General features: G+C 40.3%; 2 protein-coding genes across 10 annotated transcripts; one reads left to right on the top strand and one right to left on the bottom strand.

Annotated features, from left to right (window-relative positions):
- The first annotated feature begins 306 nt into the window (after positions 1-306).
- LOC103632346 (type I inositol polyphosphate 5-phosphatase 2) lies at positions 307-5,319 on the top strand. Of its 8 annotated transcripts, none has more exons than XM_008654158.4 (10): positions 307-727; positions 842-941; positions 1,033-1,110; positions 1,830-1,914; positions 2,009-2,113; positions 2,190-2,955; positions 3,064-3,248; positions 3,949-4,075; positions 4,329-4,477; positions 4,742-5,311. In XM_008654158.4, the coding sequence occupies exons 1-10, from the start codon at positions 695-697 to the stop codon at positions 4,944-4,946; spliced, it is 1,833 nt and encodes a 610-aa protein (XP_008652380.1). In that variant the 5' UTR covers positions 307-694; the 3' UTR covers positions 4,947-5,311. The 8 variants fall into 8 exon arrangements, with proteins under 8 accessions (XP_008652380.1, XP_008652382.1, XP_008652381.1 ...); XM_008654159.4 differs by having other exon boundaries at positions 316-727; positions 3,967-4,075; positions 4,742-5,319; XM_035960913.1 differs by having other exon boundaries at positions 536-727; positions 1,830-1,909; positions 3,967-4,075; positions 4,742-5,268.
- Positions 5,320-5,568: 249 nt separating this feature from the next.
- On the bottom strand, positions 5,569-8,883 carry LOC103632345 (ubiquitin family protein). 2 transcript variants are annotated; one of them, XM_008654155.4, is made up of 8 exons: positions 8,672-8,883; positions 8,462-8,594; positions 8,162-8,247; positions 7,991-8,069; positions 7,796-7,905; positions 7,445-7,509; positions 6,811-6,899; positions 5,569-5,997 (listed from the first exon to the last, which is right to left on the bottom strand). In XM_008654155.4, exons 1-8 carry the CDS (start codon positions 8,771-8,773, stop codon positions 5,861-5,863), a joined length of 801 nt encoding a protein of 266 aa, XP_008652377.1. In that variant the 5' UTR covers positions 8,774-8,883; the 3' UTR covers positions 5,569-5,860. The 2 variants fall into 2 exon arrangements, with proteins under 2 accessions (XP_008652377.1, XP_008652378.1); XM_008654156.4 differs by lacking the exon at positions 6,811-6,899.
- Between the last annotated feature and the right edge of the window lie 4,605 nt (positions 8,884-13,488).

Genomic DNA, 13,488 nt, shown 5'->3' with positions numbered 1-13,488 from the left:
TCTCTATTTCCATAGTAAAGTGAACAGGACCAGGACCACAGATAGTGCCCGTCTCCACCAATTTTTTGCGTCATCTGTCTGTGCTAATAAGTAATGGCTGTTTTGATCCATCAAATCCAGTATTTCTTTTCTCGAACACGCTGAAGAGCCCATCAAATCCAGTATGATCCACACATATGTGGACCTGTCCATCTCTTCGAACAGTATGATGATGCTGTGCTTGTCCCTGTCACATGGTATAATGTCTTGTTGGACCATGTGCACTTGGTAGAAGTTCATGCAGGACAAACACTGGATGTTGTCCACCAATTGTGCTCAAATTTTCGCATATCTACCCTTTTCTTAGTTTTCTTATGCTAGAAAGCAACAGTTGTTATATTGGTGTCTACTTCACATATTCTCCATGACCAAGTGGACAGCGGTGGGAGTATTCAATATGGATCTTACTGCTGCAAAAGCTATTCTGCAATTTGAAGGACAAGTGGTAACAGTGAACTAGCTGGAAACTTAATGCCGACTTCCACTTTGTCTAGTTGCATCTTTCCTGTATGTATTTATCTTGCATCTGCTTCCCCCCTAGTAACTCGTTGGAACATATCCCCCTAGTAGATAGTTGGAACATATGGACCTGTCTTTTCTTTGAAATGGAGGGAGGTTCGAAGTTTTGTTCCTAGCCTTCCTTGTAGCGTTGAAGATGATGAGAGATCAAAGAAGAAAACAGTCAGAGGTAATCTGCAGAAATGGGTAGCTTCAGTATATGCTTGTATGAATTATGATGGATCGTTTTTCCCTTTTACTGCTCTTGATAATGCCGAGTTATCTGACCTGGTATAAATTGCAGCCATTTTGGTCTTCAATGGTGATGAAAAAATGGCTAAACATCAGGCCGAAATTAAATGATTTCAGCGAAGACGAGTTTGATACAGGCAGTGAGGATAGTGGTATGAGGAATTGCATGGGTATTCTCTACAAATTTCTTTGCTTGTATCCTCAATAATTTCACGCAAATTAGAATTTTACACCTTTTCTCAGACGGTACTAACTCTGGAGATGATAATAACTTCTTTGAGATACATGGAAATCTCAAATACATGATTAGCAAATCATCAGGTAAGATTGTTTCCATAAACGCCTACAGTGATGTCTATAGCTTGACTGCGTTTTAAGCAGTGTTTTCCTAAATGCTTAACAGTGGGTCACCTACCATATAGTGACTATTTTGGCTAAACGGCCATTTAAATGGGAAATCAAGTTTAACATAATAGCACAGCTCTGGCATGTATTGTAAGTTTATTGTAGCATTCATTATAACTAGTTGACTAGTGCTTGTGGAGCTAAAGTTTGCTTTGCTTGCTACAACATTGTAGAAAAATACCATACTGTTCCTAATGGTGGCATAACAATGATTCTCTTGCAGCTTTAGGTTTGCAAAATTATTTCTCAAACACGCAGCGTCATTTCATTAAGAAGAATAGAGTGTACATAGAGTACAAGGGGAGAAGAATCTCCAAGCACACACACTAACACACAGATTTGCAAAATAATACCCTATCTTGAACCTGCAAAGCTCAGATTTATGCGGATATGTTGATACCCTATAAATAGAGTTTAGAAATGAGGATTTAAATTGTAGTGGTTTCTGTATATTCACAATATCTGAGGTAACATAATCCTGAATGGCCAGGATACAATTGATGGTCATAATTTCAGCACAACGCAAATCCTGTCATGCATGTCTCATGCCCATGGGTTTTTTAAAACTTTTCCGGTGTTGGAATTTGTTCGATATTGTGATGTGCTTGATTTTGAGTTGTCTTCTCTCTTTGTAGGAGAGAAAACAATTCCTCTGCGAAGTCTTCAGAGAAGGAAATCAGAGAGTTTACGTGTTAACTACATCAGTAACAAAGATGTGAGGTTTGGCTTTTATGATTTCTTCTTTACTATGTAAAATGTGTTATATGTCAAGCATGGGTGCACTCAAATAATAGAGGTTGCCACCGCCCACCAGGGTGATGATAGGTACATGGAATGTTGCTGGAAGAGTGCCTAGTGATGACCTTCGTCTTGATGAGTGGCTTTGTACACAAGAGCCAGCAGACTTGTATGTTTTAGGGTATGTACCTCCGATCCGCAAAATATGAAACCTTTGGTTCAGGATATTCTATTTAAATGGCTTCACTTGTGTTCAGTTTCCAGGAAGTTGTCCCACTAAGCGCTGGTAATGTGTTGGGAGCAGAGGACAGTAGACCAATACGGAAATGGGAAGCTCTTATCCGCCAAACACTTAACAGTTCTCAGCAAACCAGGACAATCTGCAAAAGCTACAGTGCTCCACTCTCGCCATTACTAAGGCCTGTTGCTTCAGGCGATGGGAAATCCAAACCTGAAGATAGAGTGACAGGAAGTTTAACTCAGCTTAGAGATTGGCAAACTAGTAAGAGTGAGCTTCATTGCAGCTGGTTCGATGGGACCAGTTCATTGGACTGGCCAGAATATCCACTCGACACTCCATCAAAGGTTTTGGTGTCAGGTACAGGCTTGAGGCGAGTCATGAGTTTGGGGTTATTTAGCTCCAACTTTGTGGGAAACCCTCGAGGTCTTGAGCTCCAGGATGTAGATTTGCATGCTGGGATGAGAAGGCAGTATCATAGCTCGGGAAATCTTAGCATGTTATGGTCTGAACAGCAGGAGAAGCTTGATGTTTTAAATTCACTTGATCGCTTATCTGATTTGGCGTCAGAAGAAGACTCAACTTTTGAAGACACCGTTGAGGGCTGTGCTACTCTTGGGAAAAGAGAATCTTCCGTGCATCGTGCAAATTATGTGCGAATTGTCAGTAAACAAATGGTTGGTATACATGTTTCTGTATGGGTTTCCCGAAAACTGAGGCGACATGTTAACAATCTGGAGGTATCACCGGTTGGGGTTGGACTCTTGGGCTACATGGGCAACAAGGTCATCATTAATCCTCTACAGGATATATATTTCTGTTGTCTGTTGATGTACAGAGTTGGATGAAGATGCTGATTTTAGCTAGTCAATCTTGTTTTTTTCCTTGTGCAGGGATCGATTTCCATCAGCATGTCTCTTTTCCAAACTCGATTGTGCTTTGTCTGCTCTCATCTTGCATCTGGTCATAAATCAGGAGATCAACAAAAAAGGAATGCTGATGTTTACGAGATTTTACAAAGAACAAGGTTTTCTTCCTTGTTTGCTGCTGGTCGTCCACAAAAGATTCCTTCTCATGAGTATGTAAAGACCACTTTTGTCCCCATGATGCTATTTCCTTTGAAAATTAGTTACTCCTTAGATCATAAACATGCCTAACTCAGAAAAGCTATTGGGTTCGTTTGATTTATTGCATGTAAAACAGAAGAATATAGATTTATTGTGGACACAAATATATCTGTCAGTGACACCTAGTTACCAAATTCCATAGCTAACAAAGAATTATAAAATAATGCATCGTAAGTTCTGCATGCCCTCCTCTCTCTTCACTATGGACTGTAAGTTTACACAATAAGTAATCAGCTCAGGCCAAACACGCCGCCCCCCAAACAAGTTTTTTGTTTTATTTTTTTCGGTTGAATCGAAGGAGAGTTGTGTATCACTATATTATAGATGGAGAAGGAGTGGATCAGATCCCTTACAGCGCACAAATAATGGATTAGATTACATTTGTGCCCTTCTTAAAATAAAATAAAACAAGATCTTGACCTAAGACCAAAAAAAAAACATCCTAAACACCCTCAAGTGTAAATTCTACCACTACCACAAGGAGATGCCATGATCTGTTTCAAAGTTTGCTTCTTTAATGGTAGATGTAAATTTTTGTGATTCATATAGTATATTTCTAATGGCATCTTTTGAAAAAAATTAATGACAGTGCAATTTAGCATGATTTCATTGGATGAAAGTTTTTATATCAAGCGATTAATTTCATGTCAGAATTTCATTTTGGAGCAGTCGGATTTTCTGGTTCGGGGATCTTAACTACCGCATTGACCTGCCGGACTCTGAAGTGCGATATCTGGTGGGTATGAAGAAGTGGGATGACCTTTTGAAGTCTGATCAGGTTTGACTAATACTTTATCGCTCCACATTCTACAGTCTGATAATACTATGGGGGCTGTTTGGTTCGTGGCTAAATGTGCCACATTTTGTCTAAGATTAGTCGTTCGAATTGAAGAACTAACCTTACGCAGAAAAGTTAGGCAAAGTGTGGTAAGTTAGGCATTAAACCAAACCGGCCCTATATCTATAATCCAAAAAGGGTAGGTTTTTCCAAATTCTGAAAATTAATTGAGTGCTATTTGCATATACTTCAGCTAACGAAGGAGCTAGTAAGTGGGAATACTTTTGTTGGTTGGAAGGAAGGCTTGATTAACTTTCCACCAACTTACAAGTACGAAAGGAATACAACCAGATATGTTGGCGAGCTTCATAATGAGGAGGAGAAAAAAAGATCTCCAGCATGGTTAAGTCTCTTTGATTATACTGTATTTCTGGTTAAGATTAGAAATATATCAGGCATGCATATATCCACATATACCAAGTTGAAGCATGCAGATCATGACCATGTTTCTAAACTTGAGATTTCTTCTAGCATTCTTGAGAGTCTATTTTGCCACGTTTTTGAACTTGAAAATTTCCTGTCAGAATTCTAGCTACTATATCTATTCTAGTAACTGGTTGTCCTTTCGAAGACGCTCAACTGTTCAGTGTATTGCCAATGAATCAGGTGCGATCGTGTGCTATGGTTTGGGAAGGGTACCAAACAACTATCATATTGGAGCTCCGGTCTGAACCTCTCAGATCACCGGCCAGTCAGCGCCGTCTTCTTGGTTGAAGTTGAAGTGTTCAATCAACAAAAACTCGAGAGGGTCTTGAACTTCAATCCTGGATTTGTTTCAAATGGGGATTATTACATGATGGCAGATCCTTAAAACTTTTTTTTTTGAGCCAGTGGCATTGTGCGGGGTATATAAATTTTGCAGTGATTCTTCTGTAGGATTTAGTCCTGCCATTGTGTGAATTGCCACAGTTTTTTTGGGGAATACACCGATAATTCGGGTAAGGATTTCTATTATGTTGGGGCCACGGGTATCATGTCACTGAAGTACGCCTCGTTACATTGCACATGGAAATACTCTTAATTCTCAAAAATCCTTGAGAGACGAGTGTTATCTACTCTACTAGACTACTACTACTATTATCTATTACTTGTGTTTATGTCTATAATGTTGGTTTATATTGGACTTGCACACCTATTTACTACTTTAATACTATTATCCCTATTTATTTGAGACTATATTCTTATATATACTGTTTTTATTGCCTATTTTTTATATATTAGTAAGGTGTCACCTCACCTTACGCCTTATCACTTAAAAGGTGAAAAGGGAGCCACTCACCTTAACAACTATAATCTCTGGTGAGCCAGGCTAGTGCCTGCATTTTGCATCTAGTGAGTCAGGTCCAAACTTTTTGCAGGCAACCAAAGCCTGGTTCTGGCCAAACATGCCCTTAACCTGGGCAAGAACCTTAGTACCAACATTAACTTGAATGAAACTCATAAATGCAAGTTGCTATATAGGACTTTGTGGCTCATAGCGGACACAAGAACTTGCAAGAGAGGAATAAAATCACTTTGTTGCCAGTCTTAAGCTACTCTGCTCTTTTGGTTTCACAAGTACAGATCTGCAAAGTATCACGGTAATTTCCAATTGTAACCAGGCAACATTTTCACTTACAGGTCAGAAATTTATTTGACCTTAACCTTAGAGGGGCACAGCCTTTATCTCCACACTGCTTTCCATGCACAAACAAATGCAATGCCCAGTACGCTTCTGTACAAATCTCAGCATACCATGGTCCCTATCTCTGCAATGCCCAGTAAGGGCTTAAAATTGACCTGCCCGGATGTCTGCATCAATGCGATCTGCATTAAGTGTTCCTGGCAGCTCCCTAAAATCTTCGTTGAATATGGAGTATGCACTGCGTGGAGGGTAGAACAAGCAGAAAGTTCAAACTTTGAAGTCATAAACTGTTTCATCAGCTAATACAATTATATTTGTTAGTACAAGATCTCTGTGTCTGAATGGCCGTCTTCCTTTTTTTATTTTTTCAGAATGCAAAGCACTGGCACTGCCAAAAGAAAAGTTGATAGTCTGGGTCATAGACTCTTATTAGCAGAGAAACATCTATTTGGCTTATCAGCGTGACAGGCAGTGACGTAGCTACGATTTTAGTGATGGGTGGTCCAGTTTATTTTTTTCACAATATAAATACAACAATCGACAAATAGGCATGTAATAAAAAATTTACTAAATATAATATGGTCAAATAAAAAGGTCGTACAATCATCTACATTTTAAAAATAAAAGTATAAAAGTCATTTGACATCTCAAAAAAAGTATAAAAGAATTAATAAAAATTTTGTTGTATGTACTGCGCATGTATGTATAATTGTATGAGAATTGATCAATCGGGTGTTGTCGATTAGATCTATGATACCTGCACGGTGAGCACGACCTTCTTCTACCTAAGCGACTTGACACCAACGAAAAACATACAACGTGTCTTACTAAGCCTAACTAGAACATGTGATATGCATAGTCGTGCTAGATCTGCTTGAAAGCGTCATTGTGCACGCTTGATCTAGAACCAGATAGCCATATGGTGTGATTGCAAGCCTAGGAGCTTCACATATTTGTTATGATGTGTTGCCTCGTCCTCATAGATGCGTCAAATAAATAAAACAAAGTTGATGCTTAAAAGTAATATGTTTATACATAATATTTTTTATACCTAATACCCATAGTTTACTTGGTTTTGGGCTAGGACACACGGACCACCCTTTAGCTCCGCCACTGGTGACAGGCCCAGACAAACTAGAACTGAACAAATCAACTTATGAGTAGCACTGGTGAAAAAAATACAAGCACCAATGAAAAGGAGAATAGTTTATCTCCAGTTTCACAATACGTCATCACAATAAGGCAACATATACCAAAACTAAATCACAGCTATTCTAGCAAAAATAGTCACAAAGTCTGGTAGCTGACAGTGCCACTATTTTATTGCCACTAACCAGCTGTTGACCAAAAGAAAAAAGATCTTTTATGCTGCAGTACAAGCAGCCTTTTAGCTACTGTTGCAGTTGGAGAACTTTGCCTTTCACTTAGGAAAGACATATTTTTCTGCAACGAATGCAGCACGTTTTAGCTATACTGCTTTTATTCAGCACACCAGCCAATAACACCAAAGAAGACCAAAATATGCAAAGTACCATAACATATCATATATCCATGTTAAACAATTGAGTTGTAAGCATAATTTATTGCATGGTACAAAAGAATGCAATGCTGGTCAAAACATAATAAAAGGCTTTAACTGTCAACAACAGAACAATAACACAAACTGAAGTTATAAGATGACATACCTAACATCACCTTGCTGTCGTCTTCCGAGATTAATAAGTATGATCAAGAAACCAGTACCAATTATCTGAATACAGCAAACAGTAGCGTTTGTCAATGAACTGAAACGTTGAATAAATCCTTAAGTTTGGTCATTCCGGCCCCTAAAATTTTACTACACATAATAGTAGCATCAAGGTTCAGCAAAATATCAGTATAACCTTGGATGGAGATCGAAATTGATATGTTCAATTCTTCAATAACTATCTAGATGTGTTTCAAATGCTTACATGCACTTCATTGTCAGGATGAGTATACTGTACATCACTGATAAAAATTGGTTAGAGTTTCTGATAACTAAAGAAGTTACTTACATATAAAGGTCCAATGTCGTACTTCTGAGCAATCGGTGCCAATAGGAACCACATTGCAATGATAATCCATGCTTTCATACTGAGAGAAAACAGCGCCATCAAAATGATATCTGAAGAAGTAGAATAGGTATTACATTCAGCACAATGCCATTTCATTTTACCAGAAAATAGATGAGCACCATGCATGCACATTACCAGGCAATCTCAATTTGTCTCGAAGAAACATAAAAAATTTCCTCTTCCACAAGGTTGTCGTTTGTGGTATTCTGAACTTCTAAAGAAATGGAAAGAGAGGTGGACTTTTATGAAGAACACAAAGATATCTAACATTACAAAGCTTTTGCAAGTACTGCAAGAAAATTGTACCAGTTCATCCTCTTCTTCGTCCTCAACGTCATCATCAAGAAGATGATTAACAGGAGGCTTAGGTGCCACGGCGACTATAAGAGTATCTGTAGAAATCACGAAAATATATATTTCTATATATAAACTCTCATATGAACAGAACTGCGTGTAAATGGATCATGACAAACTCAATTGAACAGACAGCACGGATTTTATAGACGAAAAGACAAAACTACTGAAAATAAATCAGTATGCGATGTTAGGAACATATCTCGCACATCGCCAATGAAGACATAAGGGGTTCAGATTTAGGGCACCCACCCCCATCGCGGAGAGTGACATGGCTGTCGTCTTGGTGCGGGAGCGTCTTCCCCCGCAGGATCAAGCGGAGTCGAACTTCTTCCGTGCCTGCTAGACGGCGTTCGCGCGCGATGCAGCCGCGCAGCTCGGCGACCTATAAGAGACGATTACAACATGAGGGAGGGGACTCAGCCTAGACGAAGGTTAAAGGAGGGTGGTAGTTTTACCGACCGAGAGAAGCGGAGGGAGGCGGAGGGTGGTTGGACGGGACGGGCCGACGGCGCGCAGCGTCACCTCCACAGTCTCCGGCAGGTCGCCGCCGGCGGCGGACATAGTGGGCTCTCCAGCACTCGCTGAGAGACTCGTGATCAGCTCAGGTACTCGGCCGGCCCCTCGCGGGCGAGAAATTTGTCATTATGAAACACCGAGGGTTTGGCTTCGACGAAATAGAGGTCTAGGAGAGAGTTTCTCCCTTATGAAACAGTTGGGCATAGCTAACCCTCTAAAATAGATATGACTAAACCATTTACAGGTTTAGATCAGTATTATTCTCATTGACACCGGGTTCCGTCCCCCTGCGCCGTCGCCGTGAGCCCGTAGAGATGTCGAGCCCGTGAGTTGTCCTCCATTGCCGTCGCGTCCTTCAATCGTCTTCCTCCTCCATTAGCCGGGCGCAGCAGCCTCCGACGAAGAGCCGCCGATTGAAGAGATTGAAGGGCGCCGGTGACGCCTGTCTGACCGAGCTACAACCCCTGCAGCCGACACCGTTTAGGGGCCGAATGAAGGTCCCCGCTTCTTCCCCACACGCCTGTCCGACACCGTGAGTTTGTCTCTGTTGTTCTTGATTGATTCAACTTCTCTCCCCCCATTCGTGTCTCCTCCCCCCATGATGTACTACAAATTGAACAGAACTGACAAGATCTAGCTCGGTTTTTGTTTGCAGTGGATAGAGCATTGTGGATTTAGAGCTGTTCAATGATGCAAACATAGGCATATCTGAAAATCCAGGTAGATATTTGTGCCTTGCTGTGGTATGAATCGTGCACATGTAACCTTTAATTTTGTAAATTATTGGTTGAATTAATGGCAGGTCCCGTGATGTCTTCACCACCGCCTTGTTCAAGTTCCTTACCGTTAGTTGCATTTGGTGCAAATAAAGTTAATGAGGTTAGTTGTGCTTCATTTAAGTAAAATATAGTGAGGTTATGATTATGTGAATTCACTTAATAGAGACTTGTCATCCAGGAAAATGAAAAGGTACAAGACAAATCGAGGTTAGATTAGGAATCTATGGTACTATGTGATTTATGGGAGGAGGAAGGGAGACGTGATGTTGCAAGTGAGATGGAGATGTATTGTAATCTAGGACTCAATGAGGGGGAAACGACAAAGGAAAATGCAAGAGATGCAGCCGTCAATGAGGAGGGAAAGTCACAGGAAAATACAAGTAATTTGGATCAATCGGAGCCTATTAATTTTGGAGACAATACTATAGACCAATCATTTGAAGACTACCTGCCAAATGAGAAGAGGGTTATGTATGATAAAATCAATCCGTCAATGCAACCTGGTAGTTTGTTTCCTAACATGAAATAATTTCGAATTGCTATGAGGCAATATGCCATAAAGCACGAGTTCGAGCTTGGAATCGATGTAACTTCCACTACCAGATATGTCGGATATTGTAAAGGTGGTGATTGCCCTTGGAGGATTTATGCACGAGAGGAAAAGAAAGGACTCCCGACCATTGTGGTATGTTAATTCATACATTTGAATTTAGGTTTTGTTTGTGTTCGAAGTTGTAATTGTACAATTTTGCAGGTTGCTGTATTGCATGATTCGCATACTTGCACATCTAGTGGAAGGAGGAAGACGACTACACCAAGTTGTGGATGGGTAGCTTTTCACGCTTTGCCACTACTTATGAAGAAACCCCATATGGGTGCTAAAGAATTGCAAGATACACTTCAAGGAGTTCACAATGTCACTATTGGTTACGACACAGTTTGGAAGGGGAAGGAGAAGGCATTAAAAGAGTTGTTTGGCAGTTGGGAGGAGAGCTTCAAGCTACTATTCTCTTGGCGGGAGGCAGTACTAGCTATAGAACCTGATAGCATTGTAGAGATTGATGTGGTTGTAGAGGATGGGAAATACTATTTCAACCGTTTTTTTGTGCCCTAGGGCCGTGCATATCAGGTTTTAGGGATGGTTGTAGACCATACTTGAGTGTTGACTCGACTGCACTCAACGGAAGGTGGAATGGACAGCTTGCTTCAGCAACCGGTGTGGACGGGCATAATTGGATGTATCCTTTAGCATTTGGGTTTTTCCAATCTGAGACAGTTGATAGTTGGATTTGGTTCATGTCACAATTGAAGAAGGCTGTTGGCGAACTTGAAGCACTGGCTATCTGTTCGGACGCTCAAAAAGGGTTAATGCATGCAGTGACACATTGTTTCCCTCATGCTGAGAAGAGAGAGTGCTTCCGACATCTCATGGGCAATTATGTCAAAAGCTACTCAGGTTCTGAACATATGTATCCAGCTGCAAGGGCATACAGGAAAGAAGTGTTTGAGCACCATGTAAGCCAAGTAAGAAGTAACAGTGAAGATTGCCTCCTCATCTCTTGAATGGCATATCGTAGTGAGTTCTTTACGCTAATGTGATACTTTAAATCAACATGTTCCTGTACAAAAAAAACTAGTTCAAATACTTGTGAAGAACAGACCCTATTCCACATGGGGCAAAGGAAGGGAGATAGAAAATCAGTCACCATGGAGTTATCTTCGACAAAGCTTCGATACTTGACAGCTTCGACAGCTAGTCCAACCTTATCGGCGGCAATTGTCGCAGATTGGACCGCCGCTCGAGCCTCCTTCTCAGCCACCACAGCCGCGCATCTTGCCTCCGCCGCAGCAACAGCGGCGGCACGAGCGGCATCAACAGCCTCTGCAACAGCGACGACGGGAGCAGTTCGATCCATGGTGTTTTGAGTGTGGCGGCTGTGGTGCGGAGGCTGTGGTGCGGCGGCTGTGGTGCGGCGGCAAGGTGCGGCGGCTAGGGTTTGGTTGAGAACTCGTTTTGGTTGGGCGTGAACGGCAGGAGCAGCTAGAGCGAGAAGAAGGGCTCACGTATAGAGTCCCTGTAACGGCAAAATGACGGCGTGAGTATAAGATAGTCGTTATCGGTTAATGGTTTAGTCATGTCCATTTTAGAGGGTTGGCTATGCCCAGCTGTTTCATAAGGGAGAAACCCTCTCCTAGACCTCCATTTCGTCGAAGTCAAACCCTCCGTGTTTCATAATGGCAAATTTCTCCTCGCGGGCTGTCTGTCGCTTTTTTTTCCCGACAGCGTTAATAGATAGATCTTTTTTATAAGAAAATACGGTTTCATATGCGACCGTAAATATTATTATAGAAAAAACAACTTATTTATGTTATTACAAAAAAAACTCTTGTAAATACAATAATGCCCCGTGTGCACCCTGAATTGAATTTTGTTCTAATAATCCTAATTTAAATATAGATCAATTAGGCCCCGTTTGTTTCATTAGAATTGAATTTCATTTTAATAATTATAATTTAGATAAAACTAATGAAATTTATATATTTATATATGTAATATATTTGTATATTATCTTAAATCATATGAGATAGTTATATACTACATTCATGTTATAGTGAAACAAGTAAAAGAGTGTGCTATAAGTTGTACATCAGAAAAATAGCATGTAAATCTATAGAATCAATTTCCATCTCTCACCCCATAAATTTGAGATAGGCTTATATGATAACTTTGGAAAGTGATGAAATGTCACATTCTAAAAAATAGCATATTCCATTAGTAAGATTTCAATTCCTCAAAATGAAAGGAAACAAACGGGGCCTTAAACTAATTCGAAATTATATTAAATATATTTGTAAACTAGTTTTAGCCATACGATGAGATATTTACGTGCTACATTTTTATTATAGTGAGCAAACAGAATAACATGTTATAAGTTGTAGGTAAAAACATAGACTAATGATATATAAAATTAATTTCAACCTCTCATCTTATGAATTTGAGATACACTTATATCTAAACTTTAGAAAATGGTGAAATATTAAATTCCAAACCAAATAGCCTATTATATTAAGTAAATTCTAATTCCTTTAAACTAAAAAGGATCCAAACGACAACTCGGCTGTTGGAGAGCTGATTAGGTTGTCACTATTTTGCATTGTACTGTTAACAAAGTGGACATGTAAGATTGATAGAGACAACCTTAGGGGGGTGTTTGGTTCAACCAAACTAAACACAGATGAAACTAAACTGTGAGACGAATTTATTAAGTCTAGTTAAGCATATATTTAATACTCGTAATTGATATTTCAACATTTGATTTGATATGGAATAAACTTTAGTCAGAGAAACTAAACACCCTTATTGGGTACTCGATTTGAATCCCCTGATGTAACACCCTGAATTTGGGGGTATAAAATTTCTTTCTAAAATACCAACCAAATTCAGGTGTTAGTCTTCTCTCTCTAGTTTCCCTCTCTCCTTTTTCTTTTTGTAGAATTTGTTTAATTAGGGAAGGATTATTTATTTTGTTCAAAACATATGAGTCATGAAATGTTGCATCATGTTGAGCTCCAAATATTCTTTGAATTGTTGCACATGTTTGATTTGGTTTGAATTTGAAACTTGATTTGAATTTGAATTGAAAACACTAGAGAAAATAAATAGAAAAGCAATTAGAAATTCCCTGAAAATGGAAAAACCCAATTCAGCCCAAGTCGGCCCATTAAGCCCAGCCTAGCACGCGCGTGCTCTTTCTCTCTACCTCGCGGACCCCACCCGTCGCCCCCTCGGCCGTCCCTAACCTCTCGCCCACGTTCCCCCGCCGTGGACGCGCCTACGACCGTGCGTTCTCCGGCCACGCTCTCGAGCCCACGCCCCTTTAGAAGCTCGCACACCACTCACCCACTCCCCTGCTCATTTGCGCCCTCAACCGAGCTCTCTCGCCCAATGCACGCGACCAGCCGAGTTCCGCCACCGCTCAC

Source organism: Zea mays, chromosome 7 (assembly GCF_902167145.1).
Source record: "Zea mays cultivar B73 chromosome 7, Zm-B73-REFERENCE-NAM-5.0, whole genome shotgun sequence".
NCBI classification, from domain to species: Eukaryota; Viridiplantae; Streptophyta; class Magnoliopsida; order Poales; family Poaceae; genus Zea; species Zea mays.
Note: the sequence above shows the minus strand (reverse complement) of the source record. Positions and strands in the feature narration are given on the sequence as shown.

Excerpts from the sequence above, each read along its gene's own strand:
- LOC103632346 (XM_008654158.4), top strand. The coding sequence starts at position 695 with ATGATGAGAGATCAAAGAAGAAAACAGTCAGAG. Across the intron at positions 942-1,032 it reads TACAGGCAGTGAGGATAGTG|ACGGTACTAACTCTGGAGAT; the intron begins GTATGAGGAATT and ends ACCTTTTCTCAG. Across the intron at positions 2,956-3,063 it reads TGGGCTACATGGGCAACAAG|GGATCGATTTCCATCAGCAT; the intron begins GTCATCATTAAT and ends TTCCTTGTGCAG.
- LOC103632345 (XM_008654155.4), bottom strand. The coding sequence starts at position 8,773 with ATGTCCGCCGCCGGCGGCGACCTGCCGGAGACTGTGGAGGTGACGCTG. Across the intron at positions 8,595-8,671 it reads GCCTCCCTCCGCTTCTCTCG|GTCGCCGAGCTGCGCGGCTG; the intron begins GTCGGTAAAACT and ends CGTCTCTTATAG. Across the intron at positions 7,906-7,990 it reads AGACAAATTGAGATTGCCTG|ATATCATTTTGATGGCGCTG; the intron begins GTAATGTGCATG and ends CTACTTCTTCAG.